At 31.6% G+C, this 15,721-nt stretch overlaps 2 protein-coding genes across 3 annotated transcripts in view; one reads left to right on the top strand and one right to left on the bottom strand.

Moving 5' to 3' along the window:
• Positions 1-214: 214 nt before the first annotated feature.
• LOC106766724 (probable receptor-like protein kinase At5g18500) lies at positions 215-4,750 on the bottom strand. 2 transcript variants are annotated; one of them, XM_014651458.2, is made up of 8 exons: positions 4,154-4,750; positions 2,903-3,555; positions 2,650-2,754; positions 2,167-2,289; positions 1,898-2,068; positions 1,410-1,539; positions 923-1,135; positions 215-788 (listed from the first exon to the last, which is right to left on the bottom strand). In XM_014651458.2, exons 2-8 carry the CDS (start codon positions 3,547-3,549, stop codon positions 663-665), a joined length of 1,515 nt encoding a protein of 504 aa, XP_014506944.1. In that variant the 5' UTR covers positions 3,550-3,555; positions 4,154-4,750; the 3' UTR covers positions 215-662. The 2 variants fall into 2 exon arrangements, with proteins under 2 accessions (XP_014506944.1, XP_014506943.1); XM_014651457.2 differs by having other exon boundaries at positions 2,903-3,569; positions 4,154-4,749.
• Positions 4,751-13,215: 8,465 nt separating this feature from the next.
• Positions 13,216-15,721, top strand: part of LOC106766727 (probable sugar phosphate/phosphate translocator At3g17430) — a 4,895-nt gene continuing 2,389 nt past the window's right edge. Inside the window, exons 1-6 of the mRNA XM_014651461.2 lie at positions 13,216-13,696; positions 13,805-13,912; positions 14,410-14,441; positions 14,527-14,577; positions 15,384-15,445; positions 15,524-15,721. The exon at positions 15,524-15,721 is cut by the window's right edge and continues 64 nt beyond it. Coding sequence (XP_014506947.1) covers positions 13,613-13,696; positions 13,805-13,912; positions 14,410-14,441; positions 14,527-14,577; positions 15,384-15,445; positions 15,524-15,721 — 535 coding nt within the window. The 5' untranslated portion in view covers positions 13,216-13,612. The remainder of the gene's footprint in view (positions 13,697-13,804; positions 13,913-14,409; positions 14,442-14,526; positions 14,578-15,383; positions 15,446-15,523) is intronic.

The raw sequence follows: 15,721 nt of genomic DNA, 5'->3' as shown, positions 1-15,721 counted from the left end.
TCTATCATCATATCATGTTTTAAAGGTATATCATTATTTCAAAAGAAAAGATTCATAATTAGTTTTAATAAGTTTTATTATCAACATGATTTAGGTTATTGAATTTGTTAATAATCCATCAAGGTAGTATCAATGGACTTGTTTCACAGTAGTATTGATTCACAAAACGAAAAATAAGCATAATTCGAGTTCCATTGGCTAGCACAAGAATTAGTGGAGAGAGGCTACCAACCATAACCATGCTACCATAATAATGAAGAAACTTCCTCACTGTAATTATAGACAATAACCACATCTTTTGTCTTTCACGCTTTGGTAAAATTTTCTGATAATCTTGTACACAAGGAAACATGAATTCCTTATGATCCTAATGAGAGGTGAAACAAATAGAAAGACAAAGGGAAATGTATGAATAGCAATGAGCTGTACACACTAGTGTAATGTATAAGGGGTCTTTTTAATCCCATACTAATACACAATAATCTACATTCTAACATCTACATCTATGCTATAACAACAATAGGTATAAAATCCATCCCAAAGTAACTCATTCCTTTGCCATGTCTCTGCTGTGAAACCTGGCAGTTATCCAAACTCAAAAGCTCAAAAGAATGCAAAAAATTGCCCTTCAACACTGTACCTTAGCTTTAAGATTCATGGCTCTACTTCTTTTGGTTCCTTCTGCCATTGGACTTCGAATCTGGAGTGTCACTCTTCTCTGTATCAGAAATCTCCTTCTGAGCCTCCACCTCCATATTTCCCGTTTGACTCTTCCTGCGTCTTCGATCCTGAAATATCATCCACTTCATTAGAGAAACACACCATGTTTCTTAACAAGAAGAGTTTAATGACTGTTGCAGAGGTTGTAAAAACAAAAAACTGTGACACAAAGTTGGAAAGTTCTTGTGATCTGATATCAAACCTCTCTGGGTATGGGATATTCCTCTGATTCAAGCATGCGGACAACTTGACTCATCTTTGGTCTTTTCTCAGAATCTGGATCAACACACCTCAAAGCAGTCAAAAGGGCACGTTTAAGGGCACTTGTTGAAGGCCTGGTCTCAATGTTAGGGTCTACCACCTCTTCTGCACGCCTATTGCCAACCATCATCTTGAGCCAGTCAACCAAATTTACCTACAATAACCATCCAACGATCAAACGGTGTTGAGAGATGTTTGATAAGTCCTGAGTATGATAAGCCAGTGTTATGAAAACAAAATGAAGCTACCAACTACTCCATGAAAATTTCTAATGTATATCCTTCTTCACATTTTAAATTTAAGTGAAGATATGTACTGGTGAAAAGTTCCTTAACTCTTTAACAATCAGACAATCATCCACTAATAAGACTACATAAGAACATGCACATTAGAGTCTTGATCTCTTAAATTCTTTACAAGTGTCACACCTCAGCTGCTGGTCGGCTATAATCCACTGGGTCCCTTCCTGTGATTGCTTCGAGGAGCAACACCCCAAAGCTATAAACATCACTCTTCTCATTTAGTAAGCCAGAATTGGCATATTCCGGAGCCACATATCTGAAAAATGAAATTGGAGCACAAAAAAGAAGAATGCAATAAGCCAACTAAAGCAGTCAAAAAAGCCAATTCGGTCATTTTATAGAACATTGCAATCTTTTCATAAATATCAAGGTAAAATGAAATGCTTGATTCCATTTAATATGGTGCTCACTGTGATCTTTATGATTGGTTAAATTGCTAAGAAAATTTAACCAAAGAGATTAAGTGTACAATTATTTACTTTGCACTATAAAATATAATTGCAAAAAGTAAAAAGAGAAATAGTCAGTGGCTTGTAAAATGAAAAATACCAAGAAAAAGTGCTTCTGAATCATAAAGAATTCCCTAATATTAAGGCATTAGAAAGAGAACTTACCCAAAAGTACCCATTACTCGAGTTGTGATATGACTTTTTCCAGCACCAAGTAACTTTGCCAGCCCAAAGTCAGATATTTTTGCATTGAAATCATCATCAATTAGAATATTGCTTGATTTAATATCTCGATGTACAACTTTTGGCTCAATTGCCTCGTGCAAGTAAGATAGCCTGCAATAGAATCATTAATCAATAAAAGGAAACTCACCAAAACCTAAGAAGGAAATAGAAAAGGGGGAGAAAATTAAGACAGTGCTAAACATGCATACGCTTTAGCTGTTCCAAGAAGAATTTTAATTCGAGCATCCCAAGTAAGAAAACCATACTGCCTCATGGCTCCATGAAGCCATTGCTCTAAATTGCCATTGTTAACATACTCATAAACCAACAACCTGAAATAAACAGAGAATTCACCATGGGTCAATAGTCCAAATCATTCAAACAGTATACAATAGTGCAACTATAAAATAAAACAATGGACACTGTTTACTAATAAATTATATGCTACAGAAATTCTCAACATCATTTGTTGCAGTTAATAGATTTACAAGATACTACAAAAATTATTGTGTAAACTGTTTCAATCAAATGACCAATCAGTTATCACAGCAGACACAAACAGTTAAACATACATGCATGCACAATTGCTGACAAATGACGATTCATCTTTGCCGATTCCAAAAATAAATAGAATAAAACACAAGTGGCATCTGAATGTATAACAGAAATAAAATGACAAAACAATATGCTACCTGTGAGTCCCTTCAATGCAATACCCCAAAAGTCTAACCAAATTCTTGTGTCGCACATGGCCAATAGCCTCAACTTCCACTCTAAATTCCTTTTCAGCTTGTCCTCTGCATGATGGGCACCAACAGTATTAGATTAACTAACCCGAAGAAGACATGCTAATAAAAAGTAAAACAAGAGATCAAAGACTAGATTGAAGCTGAAATTAAATGCAACAGCTGTGACCTGCTTAAACAATTTAATGTCAAAACTTACAGATTATTGAGTAGCTTCTTAACAGCCACAGGGCTCCCATTAATTAACTGGCCTTGATAAACAACTCCATATCCACCTTCACCAATAACATTGTCTTTGGAAAACCTGTTTGTTGCAAGTTCTAGGTCCCTTAATGTGAACCAGTGGCCCCATCCAAGGTGAGAGAATTCAGGCAGACCAGACAAGGGAGATGGTGCAGTTATAGGATGTGAAGAAGACCTGTAGGTAGAAACAGATTTGGCACCACTTTCTTCACCTGATTGAGAGCCACCATCATCTTTCTTAAGATGAACGAATGAGCCCGATTGACTGCTATTTTCCCCATTCTTTGGTTGGATCAAAACCTTTTCAGAGTCTCTGTCACTAAACCTGTCATACAGACTCATAAAAGCTCCATTCTGAGGATGATTATTGGATGAAACTTGATCAACTCTAATTTCCTTGATTTCATCGGAAACAGATAGCATATGGCTAAGGGGAAGCATGCCATTGACTCTTCTGGATTTCTTTCGTGAAGTAAGACATATCGATACCACCACAAGAATGATTACAATGAACAACCCAACCAGTATCCCCATTAGTTCCCATGCTTTTAACCCAAATACAGACGTTTCCTTGGACAGCCCCGAACTTAGATCAGATGCCATTCGCAGCTGCCAATATATATCTGCAGAAGTCAGTTTTATGTAAAATAAATCAGTTCAATGTACACAGCAAATCATGTTGCAATATAAAGCACATTATTGGAAAATTAATGGGACAACACCAAATTCTTGTATTCTTCACTGAATACATACAACTATTTTGAGAAAGAGAATCTCAAATCCAGTCATACCAAATTCCAGAAGGAAACTAAATTTTTTGATATCCTTCCATGTGTAAAAACAAATTGAAAAGGGTATTCATTTGTCGAAAGAAACTCAGTTCCCCAATAAAAGTGCAAATGGAAAGAAAACTAAATTGTACATGACAAACTGAGCTATCATATCCCAGAAAACCAAATCGAGGATCAACCATAGCTGTAAAAGAAATCTGCAACAAGTTGACTCAAAGGCTTTTGGGCATTACAAATCTCAAGTGTATAAAATCGGTTTTAAGTAGAACTTGATAACCAAATTAGAAAGAAAGACCAAAGCCTCATTCAATTTGTACACATGAAAAATGAGGCCAACAAAACTTCAAATTATCGAACCCAACAAAATACCAATGACCACAAAAACAACCCATTTGAGAACATCCCTCTGTTGTTACCTTCCAGCAACTTGGCAGAGATTTAAAGAGAAGACACTGTTCACAACCAAAATCCTTCAGAGATTTTTCTGGAGCCTCTTTTCTGACCCCGAATCCACCTAAAGACTAGATCTCTTATGCAGTCAAAATCTGCTCTTGGATGTGAACACGGTGGCACATGGCCAGTCAAACCCCATTGTCAAAAATATGATTTTGGTTTGTGGGATTCCTCAACTGTGCCAATGGGTCTGTGTTTCCAATCTCAAAAGTGGACCTTGTCAGAGCAGCAGCATTCCCCCCTCCTCACACAAACAGAAAGGAGAAGGTAAAGACAAGGCACCGACCCTTCTGTGTTGTGCAGTTGCGGAGGGAATTGAAGAACACAAGAGGCACATGAATTGGTGAGAAGAGGGAAATGGTGTGGTTGGGTTAATAACAAGGCATGGAATTATCAGTGGTAGGTGATAGGCAAGTGACATGGACTCACATTGCCATATGGTAAAAAATAAGCATCAAATTGGAAACTTTCTTTGCTGTTTCTTCAAATTTCTTCCCTCCCCCACATCATCTTTCTCTCTCTCATTCCCTCTGTGCGTATACCTTTCCCTTTCTAATTTCTATTTCCACTCCCTTTTTTTTATTGTTTTTATTATTCCTAAGGTTTCTTCAGACGGTGACAGATAAACAGATGCTTCAATGGTACTGTTTCACATTAAATACACAAGTGTGGAAAGCGAAAAACAAACAGTAGGGTGAAGAAATACCCATTTTTTAGAAACAGTAGAAACACGGTGAATGTAAAAATTACTGCTAATCATGAATGTAAAAATTACTTCATAATTTTCTGATATCAGTTTCTCTTTCTTTTCTTCTTTCACGTTATAAGTCAAACTTGATCAATTTTTAAATATTACTGCTACTAGTTTTACATTACAGAGGAAATCAGTGTGATCTTGAATACTGCATATTTGTAAGAAAATAAAAACAAAAGGTTGAAAAGGTCAAAAGAACAGACTACACACCGAATAAGCCTAAAGTCATTTGTTTTTGCAAATTCCCATTTCCTTGAATTGCGTAAATCACTAAATTTCATTTGAATCTCTATATTTAATGAGACTTTGTTATCTCATTCAGTAGGCTGGATAGTCAAGGAAACAGACTGGACACCTTACCACTTTTTCTCATACCTATAATACCCCTATATACCCTATTCTTAAGGTCCTTATCCTATGCACCCTATATGGGGAGGGTGTAAATGTAATCTTTTCTTCTTACCATATGCACATTAAAACTTGGGCACTGTCTTCTCATCCTCAACCACATTCCACTCAATTCTACTTTCCATATTCTACCTTCATCTTCTTCCAAACATCAGGGCAAGAAACAAGGAAAATGGGAAAGATAAAGTTCTACACTCTAAACTTTTCAAGAGTCTGATTTTTTTTTTTTCTACTATAAAACTATTTACTGATACTCTGCATTTCATTATACTAAATTCAAACACATATTAACATAATTGGTTTGACTTAGTATGAGAAACTATATATAAAAATGGAAACTGCCGTTTTAGTTTATGAAAGTTCAAAGTGCTGTCATGTGAATTCTTAAAAGGTAATAGTTTATTACTTCATCTCTTCAGTTTTTCAAAACATGTTGATATTATTATGCATGCTTACTTTCCTGTTCACAATGATTCTTAAGTCACACCATTCTTCTAGATGTTTTTAAACTTTTATATATTAAAGTAACAGCACATCACACTTCTACGAACTTAACAGGGTGTATTCACCAATATATATATATATATATATATTGAATTTAATCAGTGTGATGTTACAACACATGATGCAAATTGTACCAAACTGATAATCATCTCAGAAGAGAGGAACTTTTTTATGAAGGAAGTACTACAACTTAATACCTAATTCGGGATAAGGGTCTTGTACAGTTTGATGTGAAAGAGATGGTGTAGAAGACAAAACAATGCTGTAATGTGATGAGAAATATATGANGAATTTAACTTATTAGGGCTATACATTCCCTACTGTATGGAGCAATGATTGGTTTGGAAGGCTTAAGCTTATTACATACATTCCATAATGCATATTCACATAGGGCAGTTTCAGTGATTTGGTTTTGTGGTCCCATGCATGCATCATATTTCTTTTGGGTGAATTATTCTGGTTTTCAAGCAATTTTTTCATATTCTCAGAGCTGCATTGCTTCAGATTTCAGTTAAATGTAATTCTTTTATGGATTAGTGTTAGTGATTATAGAGTTATTATTCTATTTACAGAGAATGACTAATTATATAGTCTGCATCCATGCGATTCATAAGGATTTATGCTTTTATTTTCTTTCTTTATGAATCATATTATAATTATAAATATCACGTTATGAAGATGAAGAATATTAATAAGATCTTTTTCACTCAACTACTTAATATAGTATTCGATGTAGTATGCTTGCATGCGATTCATAAGTGTTTATACTTCTTTTTTTCTTTTTTACTTTGTGAATCAGATTTTAATTATATGTGTTAAAATTTTCCAATTTCAATAAAAATTTTCAGCTAAAAAGACGAGTATTGTGCTTTTCACATTGTTGTTTAGCAAGAGATATAGGGTCTACAAATCATAATTATTTATGTTTTCTTCCTTGAACAGATCTTGCAGTCAATGTCTCTTTTGAACACTGATTAATTATTATGTTTTTTTTTTCTCCATAATTTTGTTTTAAGTTTGATTTATATACTTGGTTAATCATATGGTGCTTCTTTATTCAATTTAAATGGGCCCAGTTAAAAGAAAAATTAGCAGAAACAAAGGTGATAAATATACATATACCATGCTAAAGCATAACTTTATTTTGATTTAATAAAGCTATTGTCATGCTTAAGTATATGGAGTAAGCTTAACTAGGAAGTGATCCAGATTGATTAAGAAAGGGTTGAAAATGTTTCTAAAGTTAGTGCAAGAATATTTTTTGCTTCTTCCTATGATATTTTCCCTCTTATACAATTAATGTTGTGTTTAATTTGACATAAAAGAGAATCTTGTGCTACACATTCTAAACAAATGATACAAAACAAGAAGGATTAGGTGTCTTTTCCTTTGTTAGCAAAGGTTAGAAAGCAAAAGGTGCATATGAAACTTTTTTCTGTTAATTAATTTACACATATGAGAAGTATTTGGATTTTGAGCTTTCTTCACTGAAACATCTTTAATATCATAGTCTTCAAAATCTTAATCTATAAAAATTATGTGATACAGATCTCACCATTTTCTTTCATCAGAAAGGGCACTTACTAAAACTATTATTTATTGATACAGTGAAATTGTTCTTTTAAGTTCATACTAAGTTTTAATTCAGCCTATGTATTTGCATTATATGTTTACGAGGAGTTTTTATGTATTACAATTATTTTTATTTTATTTAATTAGAGTATGGACTGTCTTTTTTTTCTATCACTTAAAAAATGGACATTTTTTTCTAATCAAAATCTTCAAACTAATTGAACTAAACACTAAACTAACTTGATATAGGTTCCAACAAGTTTTTAGTAATTAAAAATATTTAATTCTTGAAAAAATGTAAATAATTTTAATTATTTTTTCAAATAAGCTCATGTTGATTTTAATTATTTTGATTTAATTATATGATTAATTCTACCTATGCTAACGATTGGTTTCGCCATTGAGTATTGCACATGCACTGTTTTCTCAAATATAGAAAAATACTTATTTATAACAGGGATGACAGTAGAGAGTGAGGATGAGTTTTAATATTTCATCTTTTTCAAGTAAAAAATTATCAACATTCTATTAATATAAAATTTGTATCTCATTCCATCTCTTATAAGTAATGATTATATATAGATAACAAACTCTCTATTGAAAAACCTTCGTTCACTTTTTTTTTTATTATGTTGTTTGTCATGCTATCAACAATATTATTTATGAATGTATAATTTGTTAACTGTTGTATTCAAAATAGAAAAAAATATTATAAATAGCTAATTATTCATAACTGTTGATACATAAAAAACTCAAAAGAATTCTTCTAAAGATAAGTGTTTCTTTTATTTTTATTTCAATTCTTCTATTCTTCATTCAAGTTTCTTATGTGCACTAACAAATTAAACTCAACATTACAAAACCAATTTTCGTTAAAATGAGTTTTAATCTGGCTATGATATCATATTAGAAAATGAGTTTTTAAGTCTAATTCAATCCCACAAAACTGGTTTGTAAAGTGAGATTCACACCTTATATATATATATATATATATATATATATATTATAAATTGGCCTTTCAACACACTTCATTCACGCCGAGATATAGACATTTGGTGCGTGATAATAGAAATTGGATGGTCCAATAGTGGTCTGACAATTGGTGAAATAGAAATGCCCAAGAAATGAGAAATATCGATAGGATAAACTCAACTTGTTTATGTTGAACCTGTCCTACTCCATAAAGTCGACATGAGACTTCTAACATCTACAAAGTTTGCTTCATTTCTTGTAGAATTGCAGTATCTCTAACTTACTATCCATTGTTGCAAATCACCTTTTGCAATCTTTAAGCTTTGAATTTCTCATCCAAACTTATTTTTTTCATAAACACTTTTTAAATTATCTATAAAAAGAGATTATCTCTAATAATTTTTTCATCCTAACACATTATTGATAAAAGTTGGACATATATTATCATTTATGCCCCCATTGATTAACTTTTACCACTAAAAAACAATTACAATATAATATAAGCATGGATTGTGAATGCTATATAAAATATACACTAAATTAAATCTCAAATTAAAAAAAAAAGAAAACATTTGAATGAGTTTGGAAAAAGTTAAAAGCTTAAGAAGATATTGTGAAGAAGAAATATAAAAAATAACTTTTCTTCCCTTTTGTTTGTCTGATTACATTTTGGGTAAACGAAGCAAAGAGACAATTGTGGCAGCATAGCAGATAACGTAAACAAATGCAAAGCCTCCTATTCAACCGACATTGCCCACTAAATTTCATTTTTCACGCTCAATCTTTCAGACATCATTTGCATTCTGTGCTTAGATTTTGTCAGAACACAACTTAGATACATTAAGAACAACTCAAACCTTTCTACTTCTACACACATAAATAAATAAATAACGTGAAGTGTGTGCAAATTTCAATTCATTCACTTTTTTCACTCAAGGACAAAGAATTTAAAATTATTCTTACCTTGTTTTTTGACCTTCCAGAGGGTCCTCGTGTCTAAAACTACAATGCATAATATAACGTTATTCTGCTTCCTATACACATGTAGTTAAGAAAGTTCCAAAACCAACACTACACATCCTTAACTAAAAAAGAAACATATATCACCTTCTCATACAGATTTCATTAATCAAACTCCTCCTAACAAAAACAACATATGCTTTTTAAAATATGGATTAAATTTAAAAAAAAAACATTAAACAACAATTATTAGATTACTTGCTCTCTACTTTAATTGTTTCATATATTTATAGTTGCTTTTTTTGAGTTTAAACCACAACAAAAATTTACAATGATGATTGTTAAAATAGACTAAAACGGTTACAACGGCGATTATTAGAATAGACTAAAATGGTAGATGAGTTGACTTTAAAAAAATTATTTATATATATTATAATTTAGTATTATTTTTTATTTAGTTTGAATATATATAATAATATGGTATCACTTAAAAGTTTAACAGTCAAAAAGTCAATATCAATTTAACTTAAATATTTTTAAGAACAAAATTTATAACACGAACTTTAAACTCTAGGATGGATGATATATATCAACTTATTGAATAATATCCAAAATATATATATATATATATATATATATATATATATATTATTAAATATATTTTTGATTTTTTAATTTTAAATAAAAATTATAATTAATTTTTTTTAAAACTTGAACTAATTTAGTCTCTCAATTTTTTTTTAATTACGTGAATTTAATTTTTTTAATCAAATTTTGTTAAATTTATTTGTGATTTTAAACGTATTTTTTAATTAATATTAAAATAAAAACATGTCACACAATATAAATAATTCAAACATAATTATAAAATATATTTGAAACATGAAATAAACTTCACAAATAAATTTAATTGCTTTTAAAATTAGAGGCTAAATTAGATCAAATTAATTCAAATCTTCACTTAATCTTATATATAAAGATAAACTTAAATAAATAAATTTTAAAAAGAAAATCTAAAATTAAGATTAGTTTAATTGATTCAACAATTTTTTACGAACTACAAATATTTTATAATAGCAAATGATGTTGAAACTAGAAATGAAAAAAAGTGTGAATATTGATTAAAAAGTGAAAAATGTGATGAATTGATCTTGGAAAGAAAAGAAAAGAGTCTTGGAAATGATTTGGTGAGTTTTTGAAAAGAATCATGTGAAGTTATGGCTGGTGAGACATCAAAATTTGAGACATCTCCACACACGCAACATTCTGCATTCTGGTTGTTGCTGTTGCTTATGCACTGTCGTCTTATAGTAGTTCAAACTCCTTTGTCCCTTCATCTTATACTTATTATATAGTTAGCTTAGCTGCTTTTGTCACCATACTTCCATTCATCCATCATAATAATATTATCAATCTGAAAAAATCTCTCTTTAATTTTTAATAATTCTCTTCTGCAGTGCTTGTCATCAATAATGACATCCTATACCTAAAATTGAAACAAAAATTTTAAATATGAGATCATGTTTCTCACATAACAAAATTAAGATTGGTTTAATTGGTTGGTGATATGAATATAATATTAATCCAATGTCTTACTTCTGGAAGATCATGTCATCCATTTAACATATCAATCTCTGATTTGCACAAGACAATGATTTTTATGTCACTTCTTCAATCATTGAAGGATTCAAGTTTAACACTAAAATCATTGTGTCAACTCTTGCAACAAATAAAATAGATGCTTACTGTCAAATGTAGTATTAAAAAAAACAATTAAAAGAAATAATAAACAAATTCTCATATATTAATTATTAAATTTGGAGGTATCCTAGACATGCCAGATTGTCTTAAAACTAGGTTAGTTCTTTTCTTCCATCAAATAAGAAAAATAAAGTTGGCCAAATTTTAGGTCACCCCAACCATATATCATAACAATCTCTAGTTTCCATTTAATAAAAAGAGTTTATTCTTCCAGCACCCCATAATTTCTAAATGCACTCCCAAAATCTTTAAAATGACCATTTTATCTTTTGTAAAAGTTATTTTTCGATCTTCCAGAACAAAATTTACAAAATCTCTAGAGCATGATTTCCAAAACTTAGATGAGATGAAACAGAGTTTACAAAATAATATTTCTTAAATATGATTTTCAGAAACAGTTTTCTGATATATAATACTTTCTGGAATGATTATTTCAGAATCAACTTTCTGAGAGATGAGAAGTATGAGGGTGCAATTAGTAATAATGGGAGTGCAGGAAGAAAAAGTCTTACAAAAGTTTACGCAGTCCATAAAAAATGAGCTGGATCAAACCATCCAATACCCAATATCTCAAATTTTTTAAAAGATAATTGAATTAATTTCGAAATGCATCGAATTGAATTATTGAAGTACTAATTGAATATACATGATATGTACATATTGAACCATGGCAACTAATTTACTAGTTCTATATATCTTTCAAATGAGTTAATAAAGAATAATAATCTACTTTGCCTTGGTGAATGCGTGGATATAAAATTGTAAAACATCTATATAACTGAACTAAAAATTTTACTTCAAATTAAGAAAATTTAAAAATCACGAGTGATATTGTTTAGTAAATTTCTTATTCCAATTTTAAAGTATTAGATTAAGGAAATTGTTGATTTTGAATTATAGTTTTTTTATTCCATATGCTCCCTATGTCCCAATATCTCTATCGCAGTGTCACCACCGACACAACATCATAAATGCACGATTTATCCGAAACGTAAGCACAATAATCATACCACACCAAAATTGCAAAAAATAAAAATAAAATAATTAAGATACTCCAAAGTCAAATTTATCTCAATTTAATTATAAACATAAAAACACTCACACTACATTAAAATTCAAATGCACATTACATTCGATCATGCATTACGTTAATTTATAAAAACTTATTATAAGTTATAAAGATTGAAAATCAAAGGGTGAATCAAAATGAAAAACTAAAGTAAAACATCCATTAACCATAATTTTAATGTTTAAAATTTTGGATAGGGAGTGTTTTGATTTTTTTTCCTTAATTAATTGAAGTTTTTGTTTAGCATCAAAAGGTGGCTTTTTAATTTCCGTATTAAATAAAATTATTCTGAGACTAAAAGATATAGTTAAATATGTTTTTAGTTTTTATTTTGGAGAGATTTTGGTTTTAGTCATTCTTTTAGGGTGTGTTCACTTGAGGGTGACAGGAGGTGATTGGGGGGAGAGTGATTGAGTGGATTTGAGGGTAATTTTTTTTTGCTGTTTATTTGAGTGAATTTGGAAGTAAACGAGACTGAATTTTGAAATAAAATTTGTGAGAATTGGTGTAGGATTTAGTTTATATGACAGATTAAAAAAATTTACTTCAAAATCCACTTTCGTCTACCTCCAAATTCACTCAAATAAACAACAAAAAATATTATCCTCAAATCCACTCAATCACTCTCCCTCAATCACCTCCCATCACCCCCAAGTGAACACAGCCTTAAACTAATGTATAATTTAATTCTTCGACTTTAGAAAATTTTAGTTTTAGTCCTTTTTATCAAATTTTTTTAACTTTATTTGCTGTTTGAAATGTATTTCTCAGTTAACTTTGAAGCAAAAATATGTCAAACAGTGTAAACTATCCAAATACTATAATGAAATGTGCTTAAAAGAGGAAATAAAGTTAAAAAAATTAGATAAAAAAATTAAAATCAAAATTTTATAAAATTGAAAGATTAAATTATACCTTAATTTAAAAAAGAGACTAAGGCTTACTAAAAACATGTTTAAGCAAAAAATAAATGAGAAGAATATTATATATATTTTTATATAAGTAAAAAAAGTTTGAAAAGTAAGAGACAGAAGGTACTCTGTAGTACCAACGTTGCAGGTCCGTTACTGATCCTCATAGTCACCCATTTATCACACACACATATGCTCCAACACGCTCTCTCTCCTCTTCACGCGCTCTCTCATTCGTTTGAACCCCACTCGCGCGAACCTGGATCTTCTCTTCATTGCTTCGCGCCATAGATCGCCACAAAAGCTTAGCTTCTTGGCTTTTCTGCAAGAGCCCTTTTCTCTCTTCTTCTTGTTCCAGCGTTTGAATCGATGCTGCAACTCCAAAGATACAAGCTTTGCTCCATTTTAGGAGATGGGTCTTGAACAACCGCGTTCATCTCATCCCAGTTTTGGATTCTCGTGTAACTGAGCGTTTTCTGCTTCAGGAGCTTCTTCTTTCTTTGGGACCACAATGATTAACAAAACGCTTTTCTTCACTTATTTCTACTTGTTTGTCTACATTTTGCTTTCTTCTGGAGTCATTTTGTACAACAAGGTATATGAATACGAATATATGTACATAGCAATCTTAGACTAGTTTTTACTTCTAGTTAAAGCATCTCCAATGTAGTATCATGCTTTTCCTTTTTGATAAATTTTGCAGTGGGTTCTGTCTCCAAAGTACTTCAACTTTCCGCTTCCTATAACACTCACCATGATTCACATGGGCTTTTCTGGGGCAGTGGCATTTTTTCTTGTCCGGGTCTTTAAGGTATGTTATGGCGCTTTTGTTTTGGTGTTGTGTTGTACTTTGAGAATGTGCTCTTTTTGCTGGTTGATTGTCAATTTTGATTTCCTTTAGTATGCAGTGTTGGCTTTGTTTTGACCAAAAAGTGGAATTGTGTGCTATGTCTGTACAGTGGATGTTACTGTGTTCTTTATTCGAGTGTATAGGCTTTGATTTTGATCGCATCTAGGGGCACCACTGTCATGTTCTGTTTGTTATTGTTACCATTAACTATAGTTTTCTTTTTTGGGTGAATCTCAACTCAATGATGTGATTTCTAAAAACCTTTTTATATGCATACGTGCTTGCATAAGTGTTGATGTTAGTGTTTCATTTTCATTAAGATGTCCTTCTTTGTGCCCTTTTGCAACTCTTCCTCTTACCTGAACTTTTTAGTGCCTTCTTTTCATCCTTGTTATGATCGCTTTCTTTGCCTGGTTATTTGATTATCTTGAGTTATTTTTCCTTTTCTCTGATTGTAGGTTGTATCTCCTGTCAAGATGACATTTGAAATGTAAGTGTGTCTTTGATTTGAAGCCTTTTTTATCTTCTTCTCCTTTGCCAACTTATTTCTTAAACACTTTCTTTATGGATTGCAGATATGCAACTTGCGTGATACCAATAAGTGCCTTCTTTGCTTCAAGTCTTTGGTAAGCAGTTCAACACGGGCAAACTGAAGTTGCTCTGAGTAGGGATCAAACTTGCCCTCAGATTTTATAATGGGAGTATCCTTCACATCTGTGAAAAATCTGGTTTACTTACTAATTAGCTTTGACTGCTTTTGGCCCACTTTTTACCCTTCTTTTCTGCACCACACTTCTGAATTATCTATAGACCTGGGACTTAACCAGTTTCTCAGCAGGATCTTGTTTTGAAAACCTTTTTCTAATGTAAACCCGTTTAAGGATATTCGGATTAGCCTGCATAAGAATGGAGATGACGCATCGCCTAAAACTATTAAGATGGTACTATAGGCATGAAGTTATATGTTCTCTATTGAAAGCCCTTTTTGAAAGAACCTGGTGGCATAATAAAGAGAAAAGTGCATCATTCAGTATTTGGAATGACCATGATTCTCTGTTCAATGAAAGGTCATTATCAAACTCTGGAATAGATTGTGTGGTCTTAAGTCATTATAATATGCTTGCCACAAACTTATATTTTACTTTGTGTGTCACCCATGGTTCTATTATATCTAATAGTTCCAAATCGCTTAGAAGTTGAACCAAGGACAATTTTGGGGTTAGAACACTCACACATTTGGAATTTGTTAATTTTCTATCATTTTAATTAACCCGTTCAAATTATGATGTTTCTAAGAAAATTATGAGATCTCAATTGTACTAGTTTGATGGATGTTTTATGTTGCTCTATTCGCATGCTCACACCTTGTGCAATATCAGTACTTCCGAAAAAACAGTCATGTTTTTATGAAGAATTTATTATGTCTTTACAGGTTTGGTAACACAGCTTATTTGCATATTTCTGTGGCATTCATCCAGATGCTCAAAGCTCTAAGTACGTTTTTAACAGACTTCACATGCTTTGCTTACCCTCTGATTGATATTTTCTTGATTCTAAAACATGATCTTTCAGTGCCCGTGGCAACATTCCTGGTGGCTGTTATTTGTGGCACTGACAAAGCAAGGTGCGATGTGTTCTTCAACATGTTGCTGGTCAGTGTTGGAGTTGTCATTTCCTCCTACGGAGAAATTCATTTTAATGTAGTTGGTACAGTTTACCAGGTCACGGGCATTTTTGCTGAAGCTTTAAGACTGGTCTTAACACAAGTCC

The sequence above is a fragment of the Vigna radiata genome, chromosome 7, assembly GCF_000741045.1.
Source record: "Vigna radiata var. radiata cultivar VC1973A chromosome 7, Vradiata_ver6, whole genome shotgun sequence".
In the NCBI taxonomy this organism is placed as follows: domain Eukaryota; kingdom Viridiplantae; phylum Streptophyta; class Magnoliopsida; order Fabales; family Fabaceae; genus Vigna; species Vigna radiata.
The sequence above is the reverse complement of the archived record's forward strand: the minus strand, read 5'-3'. Positions and strand labels throughout refer to the sequence as shown.

Bases quoted from the DNA above. Each gene is read 5' to 3' on its own strand.
- LOC106766724 (XM_014651458.2), bottom strand. From the start codon at position 3,549: ATGGCATCTGATCTAAGTTCGGGGCTGTCCAAGGAAACGTCTGTATTT. The intron at 2,069-2,166 runs GTATGCATGTTT...ATTCTATTGCAG, and splicing joins CTTCTTGGAACAGCTAAAGC to GCTATCTTACTTGCACGAGG. The intron at 1,136-1,409 runs GTGTGACACTTG...TGGTTATTGTAG, and splicing joins ATAGCCGACCAGCAGCTGAG to GTAAATTTGGTTGACTGGCT.